The sequence below is a fragment of the Anarhichas minor genome, unplaced genomic scaffold (genome assembly GCF_050575085.1).
Source record: "Anarhichas minor isolate MPS153535 unplaced genomic scaffold, ASM5057508v1 ptg000042l, whole genome shotgun sequence".
NCBI lineage: Eukaryota > Metazoa > Chordata > Actinopteri > Perciformes > Anarhichadidae > Anarhichas > Anarhichas minor.
In genome coordinates this window covers 3,291,919-3,312,961 of record NW_027466488.1, presented here as the reverse complement: position 1 = coordinate 3,312,961, position 21,043 = coordinate 3,291,919, and the positions used below count along the sequence as shown (strand labels likewise).

General features: G+C 41.3%; 1 protein-coding gene across 1 annotated transcript in view; it reads right to left on the bottom strand.

Annotated features, from left to right (window-relative positions):
- The window catches only part of myo1ea (myosin IEa), a 31,064-nt gene that overhangs the window by 9,603 nt on the left and 418 nt on the right, over nucleotides 1-21,043 (bottom strand). Inside the window, exons 3-20 of the mRNA XM_076109755.1 lie at nucleotides 20,887-21,027; nucleotides 19,822-19,911; nucleotides 18,631-18,725; nucleotides 15,375-15,462; nucleotides 13,625-13,714; nucleotides 12,553-12,684; nucleotides 12,103-12,237; nucleotides 11,679-11,811; nucleotides 9,006-9,202; nucleotides 8,810-8,890; nucleotides 8,317-8,403; nucleotides 8,133-8,216; nucleotides 6,456-6,623; nucleotides 5,075-5,160; nucleotides 2,663-2,744; nucleotides 2,327-2,433; nucleotides 1,297-1,395; nucleotides 529-673 (exon numbers count right to left, since the gene is read on the bottom strand). Of these exons, the coding sequence (XP_075965870.1) occupies nucleotides 529-673; nucleotides 1,297-1,395; nucleotides 2,327-2,433; nucleotides 2,663-2,744; nucleotides 5,075-5,160; nucleotides 6,456-6,623; nucleotides 8,133-8,216; nucleotides 8,317-8,403; nucleotides 8,810-8,890; nucleotides 9,006-9,202; nucleotides 11,679-11,811; nucleotides 12,103-12,237; nucleotides 12,553-12,684; nucleotides 13,625-13,714; nucleotides 15,375-15,462; nucleotides 18,631-18,725; nucleotides 19,822-19,911; nucleotides 20,887-21,027 (2,040 nt within the window). The remainder of the gene's footprint in view (nucleotides 1-528; nucleotides 674-1,296; nucleotides 1,396-2,326; nucleotides 2,434-2,662; nucleotides 2,745-5,074; nucleotides 5,161-6,455; nucleotides 6,624-8,132; nucleotides 8,217-8,316; nucleotides 8,404-8,809; nucleotides 8,891-9,005; nucleotides 9,203-11,678; nucleotides 11,812-12,102; nucleotides 12,238-12,552; nucleotides 12,685-13,624; nucleotides 13,715-15,374; nucleotides 15,463-18,630; nucleotides 18,726-19,821; nucleotides 19,912-20,886; nucleotides 21,028-21,043) is intronic.

The window sequence follows — 21,043 nt, the reverse complement described above, 5'->3', positions numbered from 1 at the left end:
CACTGTGTGTGTGCAGGCTCCTTCGTGCACGATGTGTACAAATGTTAATAAGTGAGAGCACGGGCATTACACAAGTGCTGCTTTCATAGGAATCATGAGAAAAAAAACGGAGTTATGGTGGAAAAAGACAAGCCTTTACGATGTCCCCCCAAACTCTGCAACCACAGTCTGTACTTGTGTTTTAGTTCCAGAGCGGTGTTGACTCAGTGCTGACGTGGTGCAAGGGTCGGGTTCAATCTCCTCCCCTACATCAGGGATTCGAGCATGATTTGGGACACTAGTGCCCTTTTATGGTGTTTATTGTAAAAATGGTGAGTTCAGTTTTTTCCCTGCAAACAAAAAGGCTTTTTGCGTGCCAGCACACACTCTGACACGTGATTTGAGTTCTACGTCTGTACATAAATAACATGTGAAAAAGTTCTCGCTTTGAGGTACATTTTTCTGGATTGCTTTCTTGTAGCGACGTGGTGTCATAAAGTGCAAAGACGTAGCAAAAGAGCAGGATCTGATGGCGGATGTCAAACATACCGACTCAGGGGCTTTAATGAAGATCTTGGTACGTCCGAGCTGGAACTGATCCTGGTCCATGTTGACAGAACGTAAGAGATGAGAGACGCCTTGTTTCTCGTCTCCTCGCCACGTTGGCCAGGACTCTTTGGTCAGGATGGCGTACCTGAGGACCAGGATGTTCATTAGAGAAAGAAAGTACATGAGGAGGGGCGTGGGTTTGGATAGAGGGTCATTTCACAATATGACAAACTTTAATGTTGATGTTGTACCAATCCAACATTTAATTCCATTCCAATAACTAAAGCCAGGGTATTTACCGATCAGATACCAACGCTCTCTCTTTCACAAATTAAAAATGTGTGTACGTCACTGTGTGGAGGGTAACATGAGGCCAATCAGGACTGACTTTAAGTGCCATCTTAAAATCAGTCACGATTTTATGGAAGTCGAAACAATGTATTTTATAAAGACATCAACAGAGAAACTGTATCTAATTTGGATCAGTCACGTCATGGCATGTTGGCCAAAATGCTTAAAGTGTAACTTCAGTATTTTTCATCCGTATTTTCCCATGTCTTTGTGTCTATGTGACTAATGGGGAAGATCATTTATCAAATTGGTAAAGCATTGAGCGACAACGCTGCAGCAGGCAGTCGCTAAAAAGGCCGCAATGTAATAGTTCGGAGCAATTTCTGCCAGTGTCCAGATTAGTATCCGGCTCACTCCTTTAAACCAAATTAAAGTCAGAAGTAAGTATGAGCTCACTGTGAGTCTGAGGCGTGTTACCTGTTGAGGAACTTCTTGAAGACTCTGCGATAGGCGTAGCCAGCACGCCTCACCCTGATGTTTTCCTTCAGACCCAGATACTCCACTTGGTGCTTTACTCTTAACACACACAAAAAAATTATCAACATTAGAATAAAATTAACAAGACATAAAAACATCCTAAAGTAATTTACTTTTTCAGTACTTTGAGATATAAACTTTAACTCAAACTTCTTGAGGCTCCTGCTCCACCAGCGGAAGGCATAATCATATGTCATTGTATGCAAACTAGCTGCGTTTGGCAAACTTTTCCCCTCAAACAAAGAGCACTACTTAGTACACTCAGACTTCCTGTGAAAACAGCAGTTCCGGTACTAATTAATGAGCAACTCTGCACCCGACTCACAACAGGAAGGTCATAGGCTCTGAACAATACAACAGCACTCTGTATCTGAACATGTAGTGCCTAAAGCCTGTGAGCAAGGAGGAAAGAGCGGGGAAACTGAAACAAAGGGAGAAAGAGGGGGGGGGGGGGGGTCTCAGATGACTCAGTCTTTGGACGGACAGAAAACATCCAAAAAAGAGCAAAGAAATAAAACAACTGGAAGCAAAACGGATCAGAACAATGATTCAGTGTTTTCTTTTTGTGTGAGAATATTTAGAGAGTAAGACAATTTTCTATCATTTCATCTTTATTTATAGATCATAAATATATTAGATTGTCATCAATTCCTTGTGTTAGTAAAAATATATTAAAAATTACATATTTTTTCATAATATAGGTATTTTCAAAAGACAGAATAATATGACGGATGATGATGTATGATGCTGGATGTAGGATAATCCTCGTCTTTATTTGTCTGTTCCTTCTCAGAGCAAACATGTGACAAATCATGTGTTCACTCTTAAATGTTACTCTCACACCTGCTGTTAGTAGTGAGCCACCTGATGAATGTGTCTTTTATCAGCAATCCGTTTGACACACACTGGATGGTTTGTGTTCATGAGAGACTGTGAGGACATCAGGGGACACACGGGGTCAGTCACTTACCGGCTCTCCTCCCAGTCTCTGGGCTTCTTGGTCTCGTTCGGTTTGATGCAGCGGATGTAGTGCGGAGTACATTTCATCAGTGTGCTCACCAAATCGTTGGCTTGTTTCTAAAGAGGTGCAGTAAGAGCAAAGATTAAGAAAGGTACTGATGTCACCGATGAACATAATGAGACCTCATGAAAACCCAAAATGCTGCGTCTGAATAACTGACTAACTGCTGAAGGACACACCACTGAACAGCAAACACACATTATCTTTTCAAAGGCCTTTACCACAGCAACCCTGATAAAGAAGAGGGCCAGGTACACACACACACACACTCAGCTGAACACACACCTTTATTTTGCTGCCTGCAGTTGTGGGTCGGCCCTTCTTTTCAGCGTTGAGGTTTTCTAGAAACAGTGCTCTGATGAAGGCGCTGTTAGAGGACAAAGTTGAGGAGATTTGAGTTAGGACTGACACAGGAAGGCAGGTGTCATCCTCGTATCAACAAAAACAGAGTCAACAAAATATTGTGTCTTAGAGATGAAAATAGTGTTGAGTTTCCCTGGCAGCCAAAAACAAAAAATGCAGTTAATGATTAAAGAACCAAGGACCTTTGACTAAGGTCACTGGTTAAAATTCCTGAACCACTTCAGGAAGGTCTGAGTTGGGGGCGGGTGGGAAAACAAGTGTGTGTGTGTGTGTGTGTGTGGTCACACTGTGCTGCGTTTGTACAACCACCTCTCACCAAGGCCACACTGCTCCATAGAGGAATGTTTGTGATTATTTGATGCTTTGGTGAAATAAAAAAATGTATCACTTTTAATTGATATTTGGGCTTTTGAGAGGAAATATAAAAGAACAATGTCAATTTTCTCCTAAAAAGACCGAATTTACGGAGAATTAAAGCATGTCATGCGTCTTCTAAAACCATACTTTGATCAGAAAGCTTATCCTGGTGTTATCTGAGCTGCCTGTCTATTCTATTGGCTCTTAATTTCTTGTTTATTATTTTTAATCTTGCCCCTCATGTATTTTATCATTCACTTTGGTATTTTATTTAATTTTTCCTGGGTGAAGCACTTAGTACATTGTTTTGATAAGTGCTCTGTAATTAGATTTCATTGTTATTATTATTCTTACACTCCCTCCAGCAGGATTACTGGAATCCCAGTACACTTGGATTTCAAGGAATAATATTTTGGTCTAATCCTCAACGTACAGTTCATAGTTTGTGGTGTTTTATAACATCACGACTACACTATGATGTGTTACTGCTGGTCAGAATGTAGCAGATATTTGTGAAGTGTACATATCCTCGGGTTTCTCTCAACTGAAGACAAACTCATTTCAAGAATATTTTAAAGTAGCTCAGGTTTGAACCCTTGCTCTTGTTTTAGGAGACTCAGACTAAGGGTTCATTTGTACCGTCTTCATAGAACTTCATATATAGTGCTAAAAGGGAGGAAGGTGTTTTTTTAAAAATTGTGACAAAGGTACATTTAAAGCCATCTGCAGGCCGTACTGAGCCACACTGCAGCCATTCATAATAATGATTTAGTATCTCAGGTCTCACATGCTTGTGTATCAGCATTTTCCTGCATTATGGAAAAGTGCTACACCCACTTCGAGACAGAGTAGAGGTTTTTGTAGTTTTTCCTTTGAGGTTATGCTGTAAAATCAACACTTTCAATTACTTATTGAAAGGCTACACATTCAAAAGGCTTACCTACATTATTTGATAAATGAAAAGAAAGTAATCTAGAATTAGGATCTTCAAGAAAGCTCCTTTTGTAATCAGCACATCTGTCATTCAGGCACAAAGTATTCAGCTCCTTTTGAACTGTGTCGGCTGTTTCTTTGCTTTGAAAACATGCATAAAAATGTGGTGACTGTCAGGCCTGGTCTGAAGTTGACGCCCACTGCTGCCTAACATTCGGCTTATTTAAACTTGCTTGTGTTTCAGCCTTTGGTGTTTATCAATTCATTATTTTCATATTAGTATTTGTTAAACTCCTTTCCCTTTCTGTCCTTCTCTCACATCGGTATTTGTTTGTTTTTAAACGTCCGGCTCAGACCTATGGACGCAGAAGAAAGGATCAGCAGGTTGTGTGTACAAATGAACCAGAGGTCTGCTAATACTGTCCAGCTGACAATACTGGTCACTCCTTTCTTTTCTATTCAGACCTGCTGCTCTGAGGAATGAGGTCTGCTTCCTTCTTTCTCAGGCTTCCTTTATGTGTGACCGTGCCATACTCTTTTATCTATGTGTGTATACATGATGCATATATTTTCCAGCATGTGTCTGAATGGGATTTTGATGTAACCTCCTTTCATGCCTCACGTAACGAGCACACAAAGGGGGCGAGCAGTGGCTGAGGCCTGCAGGGGTTACACAGACAATGCAGGCTATTTGCACAGATGGCCACTTTGACACAAAGAAATCCCAAGAAACCAAAACACAGGGGAGACCAGACTCCACAATGCAGCCCTACAGAGAGACTGCACTTGTAAGGCCAGACTGGGTAGACTCCAAAAGCCACATATCTGGAGCAGCATCCAGACGTGATTCAGGGCAGAGGGCGCGACATAACCCGGCCCTGCACACTTCTGCTACGTCCCACCAGCTTCCAGATGCACTGGAACATCTGAAGCTCTCCTTCAGATGTATTCAATTATAACCATGTGCATCACAATAGAAGACTCCCTTTAAGTGCGAACCATAGAAATCCTCACCACATGTCGGTGCAATGTGCAATTACTTACATCTCACTGCTCTGCATCAGCTCAATGAGGTCAGTAAAAAGGACGTCTCGGTTCCTCTCGCAGAAACCCTCCGCATCGTAGGACACCTGGAGGAGAGGCACACAGAGGCATTTCTAAAGAGTCATAATTATCCAAGAGGACGAGGTTGAACTGTTTGAAACCTCCAACAGAATGACAGATGACACCTGTGTGACAATAAAAAGCTGTGACTGATATTCTGGCTTAAATCAATGGCTTGAATTTTATGGGAAAAGAAAATGAAGGGTAGCAGATCCAAGCTTTACACCACCCTAGGATTAGCTTCCTTATAAAACTAGCAGCGGTTTAAAAGTATATAAATGAAACCGTGTTATTTCTGCTATACTGTAGCCTGAGACTGTAGGAATGTTTTGAGTCCGGTCATGGGAGCCCCTCGAGTCTTTATGGCACAGCTCATTAAGCCTGCGGCATGTGTGCCAGGCTGAGGCCATCACACATCTGGAGAATGACACGGGACAACCTCGGCCCAAACCGCCAGAGTGAAAAATAAATGCAAAAAAGACGAACTGTAACATCTGAATTTCATGAGGCTGATTAACATGTATGACGTTGTTAGACACCGTTACATAACAGGAGGGACTGTATGTAACAGTGGCTCGAGAGGAGAGAAAGGTGGTGTTAGTTTAGACGGGAAAAACTTAAAAGGGCGAAGATGACGACACCGACTCCAGAATTAAAGTTCCAGCTGCATAACTGGTATTTATGACAGATCACACAACACCATAAAAAATGACATTTTAATAACTTTCTATTTTCAGAAGTTTCTGTCAGCTCCCTGCTGAGGACCTTATGCATAAAACATTACAGTTTCTAACATGGCAAAGGCAAGTGTATGGAGGTTGCTGTAAACCCGATACTGAACTCGTAATCTAAGGCATAGGAGTACATTTTTCTTTGCATGTTAAGAAAAACGGTTAAGATAAGATAAGATAAGATAAGACATGCTATATTGTCCCACAGGGAAATTTGACTTGGGCTCCAAGCCGCTGCATCACACGATACACGTGCCAGCGTCACAATCCACATGCTCGCATAGAACATTGATCATACATACACTTATGCATAAACATGCTTAAATACTCATGTTGACAATAGTTAAGAATAATAAAACCAGGTGTAATCCACACAGATAATAGATAATCAATACACAATATATTAGGTTGCCAGTATTCATAAATGTTTATGTAAGAAACATGAAATATGAGATATAAAGATATTTTCAAGCAGACGGGAGTATTCTTTGTCAAAAACAAGATGACGCAAGCTGTCAGGGTGAGCTGACAAACGACCCAAACTCCCCCAAAATGAGTGCAGCGTTTGAGATGAACACGCTCAGACTGACCTTCCCAGCGTAGTGGTGGACGATGAAGCCCTGGTTCCAGCTGTTGAAGTGTTCGTGGGTGTTGATCTGGACTCGGAGCTTCTGCAGCATAGTCTGGTCTGCTCCCTCGCCCACTGCGTGCATGGTGGCGCACACATCATCCAGGATGCACATGATGCCAGGAGGACTCTGGGATCACACAGAAAACATTGCACACTTGTGTCATCACTGGCTCTAAAACTCACCAAGACCTTTCAAGCTACGACTTTATCCATTTCTTTTTTTCTGTTATATTTGTAGGTAACTCAAATAGACACATGCTTATATGTACTAGAGCTGGAACAATTAATCGGTTGACAGAAGATTATTCAAATACATATTTTGATTGAATTCAATCGTCTTTTAAAGTAATTTATCAAGTAAAAATTCTAAAACCTTAGTGGTTCCAGCTTCTCCACTCATTGCGGGTTTTCTTGGTCTGTAATGATGGTAAATAAATGACCTTTTGGGGTTCAGAATAAACACATTTGATGACGTTGCCTTGGGTTCTGGGAAATTGTGATAGACATTTTTCACTGTTTTCTGATATTTTATAGACCGCACAATCAATTATGCGATGATGAAAATAATCAATTGTTGCAGCCCTATTATGTGCCATTAGAAGTTGCTTATTATAAGTAAGTATCATGAAAAAAACCTACAAATGCTATAAATTGTACATGTAAATCTAACAGTGGAGCAGCTTAAGGACAGCCTCTCTCTCTCATGCTGACCTATTTGGCTCCGCTATGTTCTGAGATGATCAGTAGACCTTCAGTTTGCAGCACAGCTGCAACAGTGTCTACAAGTCAGCGAACACAAGCCTCTGTTAAGAGGACACATGTTAAGTTGTCACTGGACAAACTAAAGTGGGTCTGTTGTAAAGAGCTGAAGTGTCAGGCACTGATACAGATCCCCTGCTCCTCTCTTGTAGATTTCATGGATTAGACCTCTCAGTGGGGCAGATAAATCAAATTAAGAGGCATGTCTGCATGTTTAAGGAAATTAAGCTCCAAGTCACGGAGCAGAAACTTGGCGGGAGTTTGCAACTCAGTTGGGAGCCAATAAAACAGATGCTCATTAATAAAGATCATGCTCGCGTTTCATTAAATTGATGCAGGGAATAATAATACTGTGTTTTTACAATCTCTCAATAAAACTGTGCTTATTATCTCCAAAAAGAAGGTTGTATTTTAGTTGTATAATTACTTAAAATAGCAAAATAGGGCATTTCTAAAACATTTGATCTATTTTCCAATAATCTATAAATATAAAGCTACCACCTGTATCACATGATTAAGAGCTGCAACTAATGATTATTTTACTTATTGATTAATTTGCCGGGTAATTTCTTGAAAAATAAAAATCACAATTTCCTAAAGCCCAAGTGACGTCTTCAAATCACTTGTTTTGTTCAACCAACAATCGGAAACCTGAAGGTATCCGCTTTATTATCACATAAGACACAGATCACCTGCAAATCCTCACTTTTAAGAAGCTGCAACTAGAAACTTTTCAATATTTTACTTGAACACTTAATTAGCAAATAATTACTGGTTCATTTTTTGATGATCCTGTCGTTTCAGCTCTATCCATAATTGTCTATTACTGTGTGTTATCCACATGCAGCACTCTAGTATTCATGTGCGGTTTATTTACTTTGCTCTCGATGAGGTCACAGACAATCTTGTTGTTGAAGTACTCAATCTGAGTCCACTTGATGCCCTCTTGCACATACTCCTCCTACAAAGAGAGACATGAGTCAAAATATAAAACATGTAATGAGGCAGCAAATTTAAACCACAGAGACCAAATACAGGAGAACACTGTGGAGGAAGGTTACCTGCTCTGCCTTCAGAGTCAGCTCGATGAATATCTGCTGCAGTTTCTCATTCACAAAGTTGATGCAGAACTGTTCAAATCCATTTTTCTGATGAAGAGAGTTAACACAGTTAATTAAATCCACACAGACTAAGTGAGATAAGTACGAGTACAGAAATCCACTAAGTACCTGTTGTTAATATTAGGAATGCAAAGCTCTTGCTAACTAAAATAGTACAAAAACATTTAGTTCGTCCGATCTCGTCAACAATATTTCTCATTAAGCAAACTAAACAAACAAGTAATCAGATTAGAAAAGCTTGTTGAGGTCTGCTGTCTCAAACGGGAGACAGAACTTAATCCACATACTTTATAAATTAGTTTTATCCTTTGAGTTTAATCTCTTTAAATGTTCAAAGTTAATACCCGTTAATCTTTGATTTAGTTTATTCGCTGCTGCAGGGTAAAATTCCAGCAGCCATGTGTCGGCCTGTGAAAAAGCCAAAAACACTTACTTGGAAAATTTCAAATCCGTAAATGTCCAACACTCCGATATTGAACTCCTGATGATCTTTCACCATGGCTTTGTTGATGGACTGAAATCAAAGGATTATGTTTCCAAAGTAAATCTTCATTATACTGTAGGTTATCACAGCTTTGTCACTTATGAATACTGAAATCTAACACTGTACAAACATGTAATCATCATACCTCGACCAGGAAGTCAAACACTCGCGAATGCAGGGCTTTGGAGAGGGCGTCACGTGTGTGACAAGCCTGCTCTACATTCAGCGTCACGTCGATGGACTCCAATGTGCTTCCCCACTTGCTGTCCATCTTCCGGCTCGTCAGTTTCTCCTTCAGACGGTTCTGGTCAATTCCAAGCAGAAAGGCAGGAAAGGCTAGAACTGTTAAAAGACAGAAGAGACACGAGAGGAGAACACAGAGTGTATAAATAAACATGTATAATTATGAATGCTCATTTTCCAAACAGAATCTGTATTTGCCGTTTTTTCAGACATATATAGATATGTCTATATCAATATATATAAGTACAGTATATTAATATAATTACAGTCAATTTGGCTATTTAAGCATGTCTAAATGCATATTATGCTGTTGCTGTAATGCTGTTCTGTTATGATAAACTGAGAAATAGAGCAGCATGCTAATGGCTTATGCTCTAAAAAACAAAGAGACATCTCTTATAAAACCAGTATGCAAATCAACATGCAGGATTGCATTTATTGGAAAGGCAGCCTCATGTGACCTTTGAGTAGCAGAGAGAACCACTGCATATTTAGAGCTCCAATATACCTTTTGCTCTTCATTTACTGTTATCTATCTGTGATAAAGTCTCACAAATCAATGCACAAGTGTGGTGTAAAGCCACAAAATTGCCACAAACCCTTGACATAAAAGAGCGTGGAGAACACCAGAGATCATTTGTCCCGACCTGGCGTTGATATTCTCCCCTGAGAGCCCCTCCCTGCCTTATTACAGTGACTCACTTCCCCAAAAAGGAAATGGCTCTCAGGCCTGCAGACTCACTTCGTCTGGGAATGCTTCAGACCACTGCAGTAGCTCCCCTTATGGGACGTAAGGGTGTGACTGACCATACGCCAGCTTAAATCAGGAGGAAAAGTCATTCTTTGTGTTCAGCATCAAAAGCATAGATTGTATACAAAGGCTGTGTACAATATGTGTGTTTCCGGAACAATGCTCATATGAGCACAAGTTCCCCTGCAGGACATTTGTTAGTCAAAGAGGCACAGGATAACGAGAGGAGTAGGAGGGAGTCACATATCCCATAGGATGTGACAGATACAACGATTCTGTCACTCAATGCTTCATTTCTGCAATATTGACTCTGCTTATCTAATTTTAGATGTTCACATGTGGTGCCAGATAAAGAACTCAAGCAAACCTTTCAGAACTTTTTAAGAGTTCCATCTGCAGTGAGTTATGATGTCATCATCTGGTGCCCCAGAGGTTTATAAAGGAATAGTTCCACATTTTGGGAACTTTTTTGGGGCCAAAACTTAGATGAGAAGATTGATACCAATCTCATATTTGTTCACTAAATATAAATCTGTGGCCAGCAGCGAGTTAGCTTAGCTTAGCATAAAGACTGGAAACAGGGGGAAACAGCTAGCATGGCTCTGTTTTAAAGGTAACAAAATCCACCTTCCAGCACCGCTAAAGCTCACCAATAAGCATGTTATATCTAGTTTGTTTAATTCATAGAACATTTAAAAAAAATGCCATGTTGTTGTTTTATTAAGGGGGTTATGTGTGGGACTAATTTTGCAACCAGGCACAGTGACCTCTTTGTGCAGTAGTCTTTGTGCTTAGCTGAAGGTTAGTACAAAACCAACGGTATCTGTTGAAAGGTGCATGTGTAATGATGCGGCTGTAAAAAATGACATCTTTGGATTTTACTTAGTACAGTTACAGGCAGAGAGAGAATGTATATGCAATATTGTGACGTAAGGGGTCACGTGAAGTCAAAAACCTTCTTGCTGACGACACATAATGCCAAACCCAAATATATTCCTAAAATAGTCATTATTACAAAACAGCACGTCACTGGCAGGATCAACTTACTTTTAACAAAATAATACCCCCAACCAGCCAAAATAATGTCCAAATTAGTAGTCTCAACATTTCTTTCAACAACAGATGACGCACTGACTCTTGTTGCTGAGGGTAAGTCGAGTGAACTTGGCTCGCAAAGTTTCATATGTGCAACACACTGCAGTTAAAGCACACAGTAAGTGAGACCGGAGGAAACAGGAAAAGCAGTTATGGAGCGCTGCTGTTACGTCTGCACAGAACAGACCGAGGCTTTGTACGCGGGCAACTGCACTCTCATCTGCATCATACAGACACAGCATGAGGAGCAGGGTGGAGGAAAAGAATAAAGAAAACAACAAAGACGAATAAAATGAGGCAAGAGAAGGAAAAAAGAGAAGAGGACAGAAGGAAAAGTATGTTTCCAAGTAATTCTTTGTCAGACAGTTGGCTGCAGCCCTGCATTAACACAATACAACTTTAAGGAGTGAAAGTGGTGAGGGAGAAATATCCTCCAAAACCAACCAGAGAAGTGCAGCTCAGGACACTGAGGAGCAGAGAGACACTCCAAAAGGCAAGAATGCAATGAGAAGAAGAAATTTACCACAATTCAGTCTCAACTTGAACATCAGCACCATTGTCTTTAGCCTCGGTCGTAACCAAAGAACTGTATCAGTCTTTTTAGCCACACTAGCTATGTTGGTCATCCACCTCTTTGGTCCCGACTCAGCAACTATTTATAAATTGCCATGTTTTTTTCCCCTGTACATTCATGGTTACCTGTGTGAACCATTATAAAAGCCTACTTACACTCTTCACTCTCCACAGCAGCGTAGTTGCCTGCTTCCTTGAAATTTATATTTCCGAGGTGCAGGACTCCGGCCACAATCTGAAGCACCATGGAGCGGTCCACTGCAGAGATGCCGATCACATCCATGGCATGCTGGGAAAAGCAAAGGAAAAGGTCATGCTAAATCATTGCTGCAGTGTGGGTTTATGCACTCCTGTGGTACCTAGCTCATGTCCTCTAATTACTCCTGTTGCGGTCTCACTGGTAAACAAAACCAGGAGGAGATCGTTGGAAAAGAAAACAAAAGAGGACCGGTAGGGAGTGAGAGGACTGGAAAGAGAAGGCTGTGAGCCACATGAACGCTGGTATGAGGTTCATAGACACACACAACACCACTGAGGGTGGTAAATTATTGCCTGTCAAACAGAAGGAATCTGAACGTACCGTCGTCTCCTGGAAGTCACTCTTGTCGTTTATGTCGTCCACTTTGTAGGAACCAGACTGATTGAGGTAAGTGTAGTAATCGAGGCTTGTGATTCCCAGGCTGCTCTTCTGCTCTCCACTGGCTCCTTCGATCAACTGCAGAGGAGAAATGAATAGTTCATTGTGGATGTAACAGACATGTTCTTGCACAAAGACTGTGTATAATGTCACTTTTATACATTTTCAGGCTTATATTTATGTGCTGTGTTCCACTTTGCATGTGAAGAAGACTGCACCATGGTAAACTATCTCTTCCAGGGACCTCGAGCCATCCACAATGAAAACAAATTGACCCTCTTCCTGCAGCCAAATGGCACGTCTAACCCAACGTGTCCTGAAGTTCCCTCACAGACGCTCTTCACATGCCAAATGTGTCCCGTTCACTCTTCGCCTCGAAAAAATAAGCCTCACCTGATAGAATATATGGAAACTCCTCTCTCCAGGATTCCTCATGACAACACGTGACTTCTCCAGAAGGAAGTTGGAGATTTTCCCTCCATCTGGTTCGCCACCGGAGCTGAACTGGATCTCAAAGTATTTCCCCTGATGGATCAAAACATGTTTTTTTCAGTATTGGAGTAGGCTGCAATAATGTTTAAAGCCAGAGCTATAAGATCTTGAATACTGGCCCCTGGTTGTTCTTGTGCTAGTGGTGTGTGTGTGTGTGTGTGTGTGTGTACATTTATATATTGCTTTTTGTCCTGCTCTCTTCCCCAGACAAACCTGTAATGTATCATGGCCCAAAAGTGAACAAAGACACTATTTATTCAAAGACAGTACCTTAAAAGTAGCGATCTCAGGCCATTAGTGCCAAACCAAACTCATTTCCCCCAAACTGGCTCTAAAAATATCCTGACTAATGAGACAACAATGCTTTGTATGCTAACTTGAATACAAATTTTAAGCCTTTTTTGATCAAGTTACTTTGTAAGCAGTGAAGAATGTGCCTCAGTGGTTCTGCATGCATGTCTTTCAATGCAACGTGTCCTTACAGCACAGCTCTGGTTAACCAGGACACACATGAGGATTGCTTCCTCGTGCAGTAAAACAGAAAATCTGTTACTGCAAATCATTGTGTTCAAAAGTCTCAGCTTGGATCCAAAGGTGCGCCACAGAAAAGTTGAGTCCTCAAATTATTCTGGGGTAAGTAGTACCTATCTCTGAGCAAAACCGTCCAGGATTTGCCATGTGAGTGGGTTTCTCTAATTGTGTCTATGTTTCCCAGAGTCGTCCTCACTTACACTGCAAATAAGCTTTGACACACACAAAAAAAAATTTGGCTTAAAAAATGTGTCCTTGGATGAAGATTTTAAAAATTCAACTTTGTATTCTACTGCAACAGCTATTCATTTTGCCTGTATGTTTACACTCTTTGAAATGGCTTTTCATACGTTTTCATTAGTCGACAAGAACCTGTTGTGAATTGCACTGCAATGCGTCCCGATTCTCAAAAAGTGTAAAAACTTAAAAATGAAAGCCTTACAAATCTGCTGGAGTTGTTGTTTCTCACGGTCTTGGCATTGCCGAACGCCTCTAGCAGCGGGTTGGATTGGAGGATGATGTCTTTGACGTGCTGCGAGGAGACAGATGCAATAAGCTGTTAGCTACGTCACAGACAGCAGGTAAGGATACCATACACTTCACACCCTCGCTGACAGGCTGGTGTGCACGTCTCTGGAACTTTCCGCACAAGCACAAGCACAAACACACACACACACACACAAAGTCTGGAGGACATTATTTTTCCTGTGAGCCATCTGCATGTCAGAAACACATGAGTTTTAAATTGGTCCAGCAGACAGAGCTATTCCCACTTCCACTATTGTACACAGAATAATTCTTTTGCGTATCTAAATGTAGTCCTGTATGAAAGGAAAAATAACCACTGCACTTCACACTTAAAGCTATTTATAGAGAACCAAACAGTTCACTACTTTATCATATTGTATTCCTCCGAGGCAGAGGAGATTCTTCCTATGCACATTTTGACGAGTATTGACTTATATATTAATGTAGCTTCTAAACTAAATCCATCAGACAACAACTTCAAAGTGAGAACACATTTCCGACATGGTCTCAAGATGTTAAAATAAATTGTCAATATCCATAAGATATTTATATTTTTAGTTCGAGTTACGAATGTTGATCGATGTGATTAGTCTTTGTGTCTCAGACAGATGAACAGATGTGTTGCTGTCAGGGATTTTATTCTTTTTAAAACTATTCTCACACACATGTGAACACAAGCCATAAACACATTGCATAAGAATGCATGTGCTGTACTGAGAATACCGCACAATGTGTGCAAAGCTAAAGGGAACCATGTGAACGGGAAGCGATGCTGAACAGGACCTGGAAGAGGTGGAGGCATAAACGTGCTTGTGTGTGTGTGTGTGTGTGTGTGTGTGTGTGTGTGTGTGTGTGTGTGTGTCCACTGTAAAGGCCCCATTTGTTTAAACAAACAATACCAAGATAGTTATTTGCAACTTTCAACTCTGAACAAGTTTAACACATGCGATGTTGTCAGACTGCCAGCTCTACTGTTAATCTCTAGCCTGGAGATGATTTCTAACGTTGCCTTGGTGGAAGCAGCTCTGAGTGGATTAAATATAAAAATCCCTCTGCCATCATGGTGCAGGCATTTCCTCATCAAACTTTGGATCTTTATCAAGCTTAGGAACTGGACATCTGCTGGTTTGGGGGGCTGCCAGATGGCTGAGGGGGGCTGGGTGAATAAGAGGCTGCTGATGGGCTGATAATGGGGTATAAGGAGGAAGATGATAAGAGGAAGATTTGGGTCTAACTAGAAATGTGCAGGAATGAAGAAGAAACATGTTTGATTTCATAAAAGTCTGCAGTGCCATTACATTAGATTGTATTTTGTGAATGAGTCGAGAAGTAGGATATGTTATGAAGGATACCCATTCATTTGAAAATGTTAAATAAAATGAATTTCCACTCCAGTGAATATATAGTAATACTAATAATAACGATCGAAAAAGCATCTTTACACTCCAACCTTCTTCAACTTGAAGAACCTTGATGAAAAGCTTGCCACTATGAACGATTACTGCACAGAAGTGTGTGGATGCTTTCCCCAACATTTCACATTCAGCTCCAGCATGTCCAACATTATCGTTCCATCTATGCAGCTCAACATCTCAAAGATCTCAAACGTCTCGTGCATCTATTACATACCGTCCTCACAAGAAAAAGAAAGCAGCACCTCTCACCTGTACTTTGGGTCCGCCCCCTGACACTCTGGAGATGTAGCTCATGATATATTTGGCTGCCACAGTTTTCCCCGCTCCGCTCTCTCCACTGAAAAACAGACAGAAAGTTAAGCATGCGTTTTCGCATTCTTACAATCGGCGCAGAAAATTTAAATCCACCTAATGCAATAACGAATAGCATGTGATACCTGACTTTATGCTCAGACGTCATGTAGACCTGGGTGGTTGTTTGGTATTTTAACCATTCGGCATGGAGAATGAGACATTTGTGTGCTTTTAGTGATTGTATGTGCATGCTGCCATTATATTCAGTTCCAACACATGGGAAATAATATAGTTTTTAAGCTGTAGGTGGTTTGTTTACATGATTGAACTAATGTGGTAAACATGGTCATGATGATGAGGTTTCTTTTGAATTCCAGGTCCCACCAATGAAGATACTATTTGTACATATTCTTTGTTAAAATGATAAAATCCTGCTTTATATCAAGGCACAACTACTGACTTTATTCATGTTGTGAGACACTGCAGACATTTTAAACTTCAGACAGCAAAGAGTAATTGCAATTGACTTTTGAATTTGCAGGTTTCTGTATGTGTTGGTGTGTGTGTCTGCATCTTTGTGTCCACCTAAGCAAAGATGACTTCTAACCCATCAGTTATGCTGAACCTGCTGAATAAAGACGGGAAATCCCAACTCCTGCTTTCATCTGTACACACTCTGTTTACTGTACAAACCAAAAGGTGTTTCATGCAACTGGGAGAAAATTTCAACTCAGAAGCTAAATGTGTGTTAGGCCACAGCACATCTGGCCAAATGAACGCTGCAGCAACAAGGACATTAATTCTGTTTTGCCACATTCACAGATTTTTCCCCTCATTTCTTTCCCTGTCATCCTACACTTGTCTATTTTCCGCTTTGCCAGCGTCATATTTATTTTGATGTATGAGGTTTGGACGTGAATCACGGTGGAGTCTGTTTTCTTCTCTCTGTGCCTTAAAGGAGAGAGTCAGGTCGGTAATGCCTCTGTGAGAAACACAGCTGCAGACTGTTAGAGACTGCCAGAGGAAGTCATGGGAGCCACTCTGTTACACAGCAGTCTCTATATGGTTGTGACCCTCCCCCTATTACCTCCTTGTTCTTCCAAATCCTTCAGCATTGTCTGGGCCTCCTCATTGCACACTTACTACTCAACTAACAACCAAAAACTGATACGCTGTTTTACTTTTAATGTCAGAAGAAAACCTCCAGAGCTCCATCTGAGAGCATTGTTTTTCCTCATGAAAGTTATTCTCTGGAAGAGCTTCTTTCAACACAAGCTGCAGCTGGATTGGGAGTCTCATTTGAAGGCCCCAATATGGGCGAGTCTCATTGTTGTGGCTATGAAAAGCTGAAGGCATTGTTAACTTCCGCAGAGATTTATTAACCAAACAAGGACATGAGTTAAACAATGCACTGCAGAGGCACTAAGATTTAAGCATTAACTTTCATAAATCATTAGTGACATCAGCTAAGGATGCACAGTCAACACTGAGTTCTAGTTTTAAATCGAATAAGGCGCACTGCATTCCTACAGAACTAGTTGCATGAACAGTATGTTCAAGTCGACTCTTAGGATTAGGGAGCCTGAGTTAATCTGTTTTAAGGCCCAATTCAACAGTCGATAAGAAGAGGATTTAGCCTAAAATAATTGATGTGCTGCGCTCAGTTCCTTGGAGAGGAATGAGCCAAAGACCGGAGTGGTGTATGACCTCATGTGCAACAGCTGAGGGGAAAACTACATCATGAACACGCAGGGCCTCTGGACAAAAGACAGCATGAACACCGAAAGTAGAGGACATGAGCCGTCTGTGAAGCCAGTCACAGAATCAACTGGGATGAAAGCCATCGACCAAGAGTCAGTTGACAGTACCAAGGGACAAAGATGATCCTCCACATCCAACTTGTGAGCGGCCATTAATAAGACAAAAGAAAAGAAGGTAATAAGCCAGCCAACACTGAACAAACTCGCTTTCATTTGCAGGATTATGTTTCAAGACAGAAAAGCATGGCTCTCTGTTGAAACTGTCGAAACAAACTTGGTGATCGTGTATTTCTGATCTGTGCTTGGAACATGTGAGGCGGTTAGTCCTCCGATGACAGCTCTGATTTCATCTAATAGTTTGATGGGGAGTGCCAAACTGAAAACACCAACTTGCTCACCCCTGTCATCACATGCTGTAATATGCAGAAAGCAGGAAGATAAACTCAATAAAAAGTCACAATTCCCCTACAAGAACAGTCAACACTGCTCCACCAATTCCCCTTATGATTAATTCACACATTTTCTTAGTAAATGTGGAAAAGCGCTAACGCGGGCCGATGCTGACCACACCGCCTGGCCAGCAGTTCACAGCAGCCTTTGTTTGCAGAGACCTGGTTCATCATAAAACCACTTCCATGCTTTTTTTTTGCTGATTTAGTCGATCACAAAATCCACCTCAGTGCCTTTATGTGGGAAACTGAACTAGCAACTGCTGGCTGTCCAAACAACAGGCGAAAGTGCTGAAGCAGGGGTCATTCATCATGAGGTAAGCACTATAGCAACCACACTGCTCAGGTGACTGGGCCAATGGGGTAAAGCCCCCATCATGACACCACACTTTTCTCTCCGCAGCTTTACAGCTCCAAAGCAGTCACAGACAAACTCAAACAGGCCGTAAAAGTACCTAAAATCTCCCTAAATAAAAAAATGATTCTGGGCCAAGGACCATGCAGGTGTTCTTCCTGTTGCTTTCTTTTTAAGCCAGGAAGTTCTTCAAAAATAGCCACTGTAACTGCTGCTTTGTTCCCATCTCAGGTCCTGTACTGAGGCCATGTCTAACAGTGAATTGTGCATTCTTTTCATATCTGGGTACGAGTACATTTCTTTCTCTTCTTTTGCATTCCAGCTGAAAATGATATGATGGAAAAACACAAAAGAAACACGTCACTCTCAGTCAATCAACTGTACCAAATTATGTTGTGGAACCTGTTTTGTTCTCCGATTCCCCTCCCGACTATTATCACAACCTGCAGAGGCTCACAGATCACATTGTACAGATTACTATCTCAAGTCTTTGTCTCACACCCTCTCCTATCCTATCCTATCCTGGGCATTTAGAGAGGAGGGAGTTCATAAAATGAACACTCAATCAATTTTTTGTCACATGTGATTAGTTATTGATGTGTAACGAAGGCTGAGAATAATGCATGACTGTATTTTCAAAGTCTTACCTGATGATGACACATTGGTTCTCTCTGTCAATCATCATGTTTCTGTACATGTAATCTGCCAGAGCGTAGATGTGAGGAGGGTTCTCATACTGAGCCTGAGAGTTGACAAAAAATGGAATTAAAATCAATGAACAAACAGCGTTTGTAACTTCGTAGAGGTTGTTAATCCAAAACTATTGTTGTCCGTGTAGCCAAAGCTTAATTTATCTATTCTTTGGTTTCATAGACCTCTGTTGTTGTCAAAATACACTTCACTTCAGCCACACTGTTGCGCTGGGTGACAGATCCCAGCATTATGCTGAACATGGGCACTGTACTGTATTTTGACTTGATCCCGCATATACAGCATCCTGCTGCTATAAATACTCACTACAGCCCCAAATGTGTATTAATCTGCAAATGAAAATAATCCTCCAAAAATGCCCTATTTACTCCTGTTTGAATAACATTTGCAAAAAACTACAGTGGCCAGCTGTTTTAGAAAATGACCTAGCCTCTTCAAAGAGACAGGCAGATAGGAAAGTCGGGAAGTAGTGAGAGACGGATTAACACATGATTGAATATGGTCTTTTTTGGAGCGTTTATTGACACTAAAAAATATAAAATATATATTAACCCCGCTTAGGCCTTGATCTGCTCTAAATAAAACAAAATAGGATAGCTTATAAATGCTAAATCTTTTGCCCTCCAACGTCGGTAACGCAATGGTTGGTTCAAACAATTCTGAACTTTCTGTCGTTGGAGCTGATAACACTATGCAAACCTGAACCCGCACTTAACTGTAATCTGCCAAACTGTTAAATCAGGCATGTGTATTGCTGAGTGTTTTCACAGTCAGTTAGGATATTAGAAGTCTTTCAGTGCGTCCCTGGCTTAAGGAGACAAGCCCACTCTCAGCAGGCCGGCCAAGAGGGGAGGCAGACTCAAACAGGCTGTGCTGTGAAGGTACTGCCAAGTGTTCTCAATGGTTGAGTCAAGTTTCTGACAGCAACATCTGCGCCAGTCCACTGGAAACTTCGCACTGCAACTAACCCAGTTCATGTCAAAGCCTTTGTCCTTCGCACTGTTGCCATCTTAAACCCCCAGACATATCAGTGCTTTCACAGTATGAAGTGAGTTTTCCGGTCTGAATCTTTCACACAACAGAAGCCATTGAAAACGTGCTCATCGATCATATAGTATCCTACTTACTGCGCCTTGATACATCTCAACTTCCTTTTCCCCAAAGTAGGGCATCTGCTTGAAAGGGTTTATGGAGATGAGCACAGGACCAATATATGTCTGAGAAGGTTATACATTAAAGATCATACAAGGAAAGACAAACAAATCAGCAGAAAAAACGTCTTATTGGAAGTGCAAAAGTTATGTATGAATTGTAAAACATTCACTCTTTAATGGCAAAACGTCTGTATTACATTTTTGAAAGATATTATAGTATAGAAAAGAAATGACTTAATCTAAGGCTGCCATGACGTCAAGAGTGCAGCAGTGGAGTATTTGGTGATCAGGCCTGAGGCTAAATAAGTATCCAGTGCTTACAAATGACAGAGAATAGACCGGCCATATAACACTATGAGGTTTTATGCCCTGACGCCAAAATGCAGCACAAGGCAAATAGAGCTGCTATTGTGGGTGGCCTACAGTGACCCACGGGCTTGGCAAGGAGACCTCACAGCTACGGCTATTTACTGACCCAAATCAAAGGCCCGACTCAGAGACGTTGAACCTGAAAGTGCCAGCATTTACTAAACTTCATAATCCTGAGCACTGCCGGAGAGAGGATGAAGTTTATGTAATGAGCTGCTCAGCATTGCTTTTCAAAGGGGGTTATTCATTCATTCATTTGACGTCATGAATAGCGTATGTGTGTGTGGCCACAGCTGCACTTTAGAAACCTAATCCTAGCATTTGTGAGATGTACTGTATGAAAATCACAACTCCGCATTTTAAATCCCCACCACAATAAAAAAAAAATGACAGCAGCTGTTTCTTACACCACAGTGAGATAAAACCTGACTTTGGTGAAGGAGTGGGAGATAAAGGGTCTGGGTGGAGGTACGTACAAAGAGGCCTTTTGGCCCCTGCACATGGCAGAGACTCAGGAGGAAGGCGTTACCTCCCAACACTGACACTATTACTCAACTGCTACAACAACACTATGAATGACCATTCAGCTATTCTGGGAATAGCAGGGATGAGACAGGGGCTCGGCTATTTCTCGCCGGGGTGTGAGCTGCGATTGTGAGCAAAGGATACAAAGATGTAGTCATCCATGTATCTCTTCTTGAGGTTGTCCACGATGGCGTCCTCATTGATCTTGCTGAGCAGCACCATGTCATCCACTCCGCTGAGTTTGACATTGTGGCTCTGCCAGTGGTACCGGTACCCCCGGCTCCCCTGCAACAAAACGCAT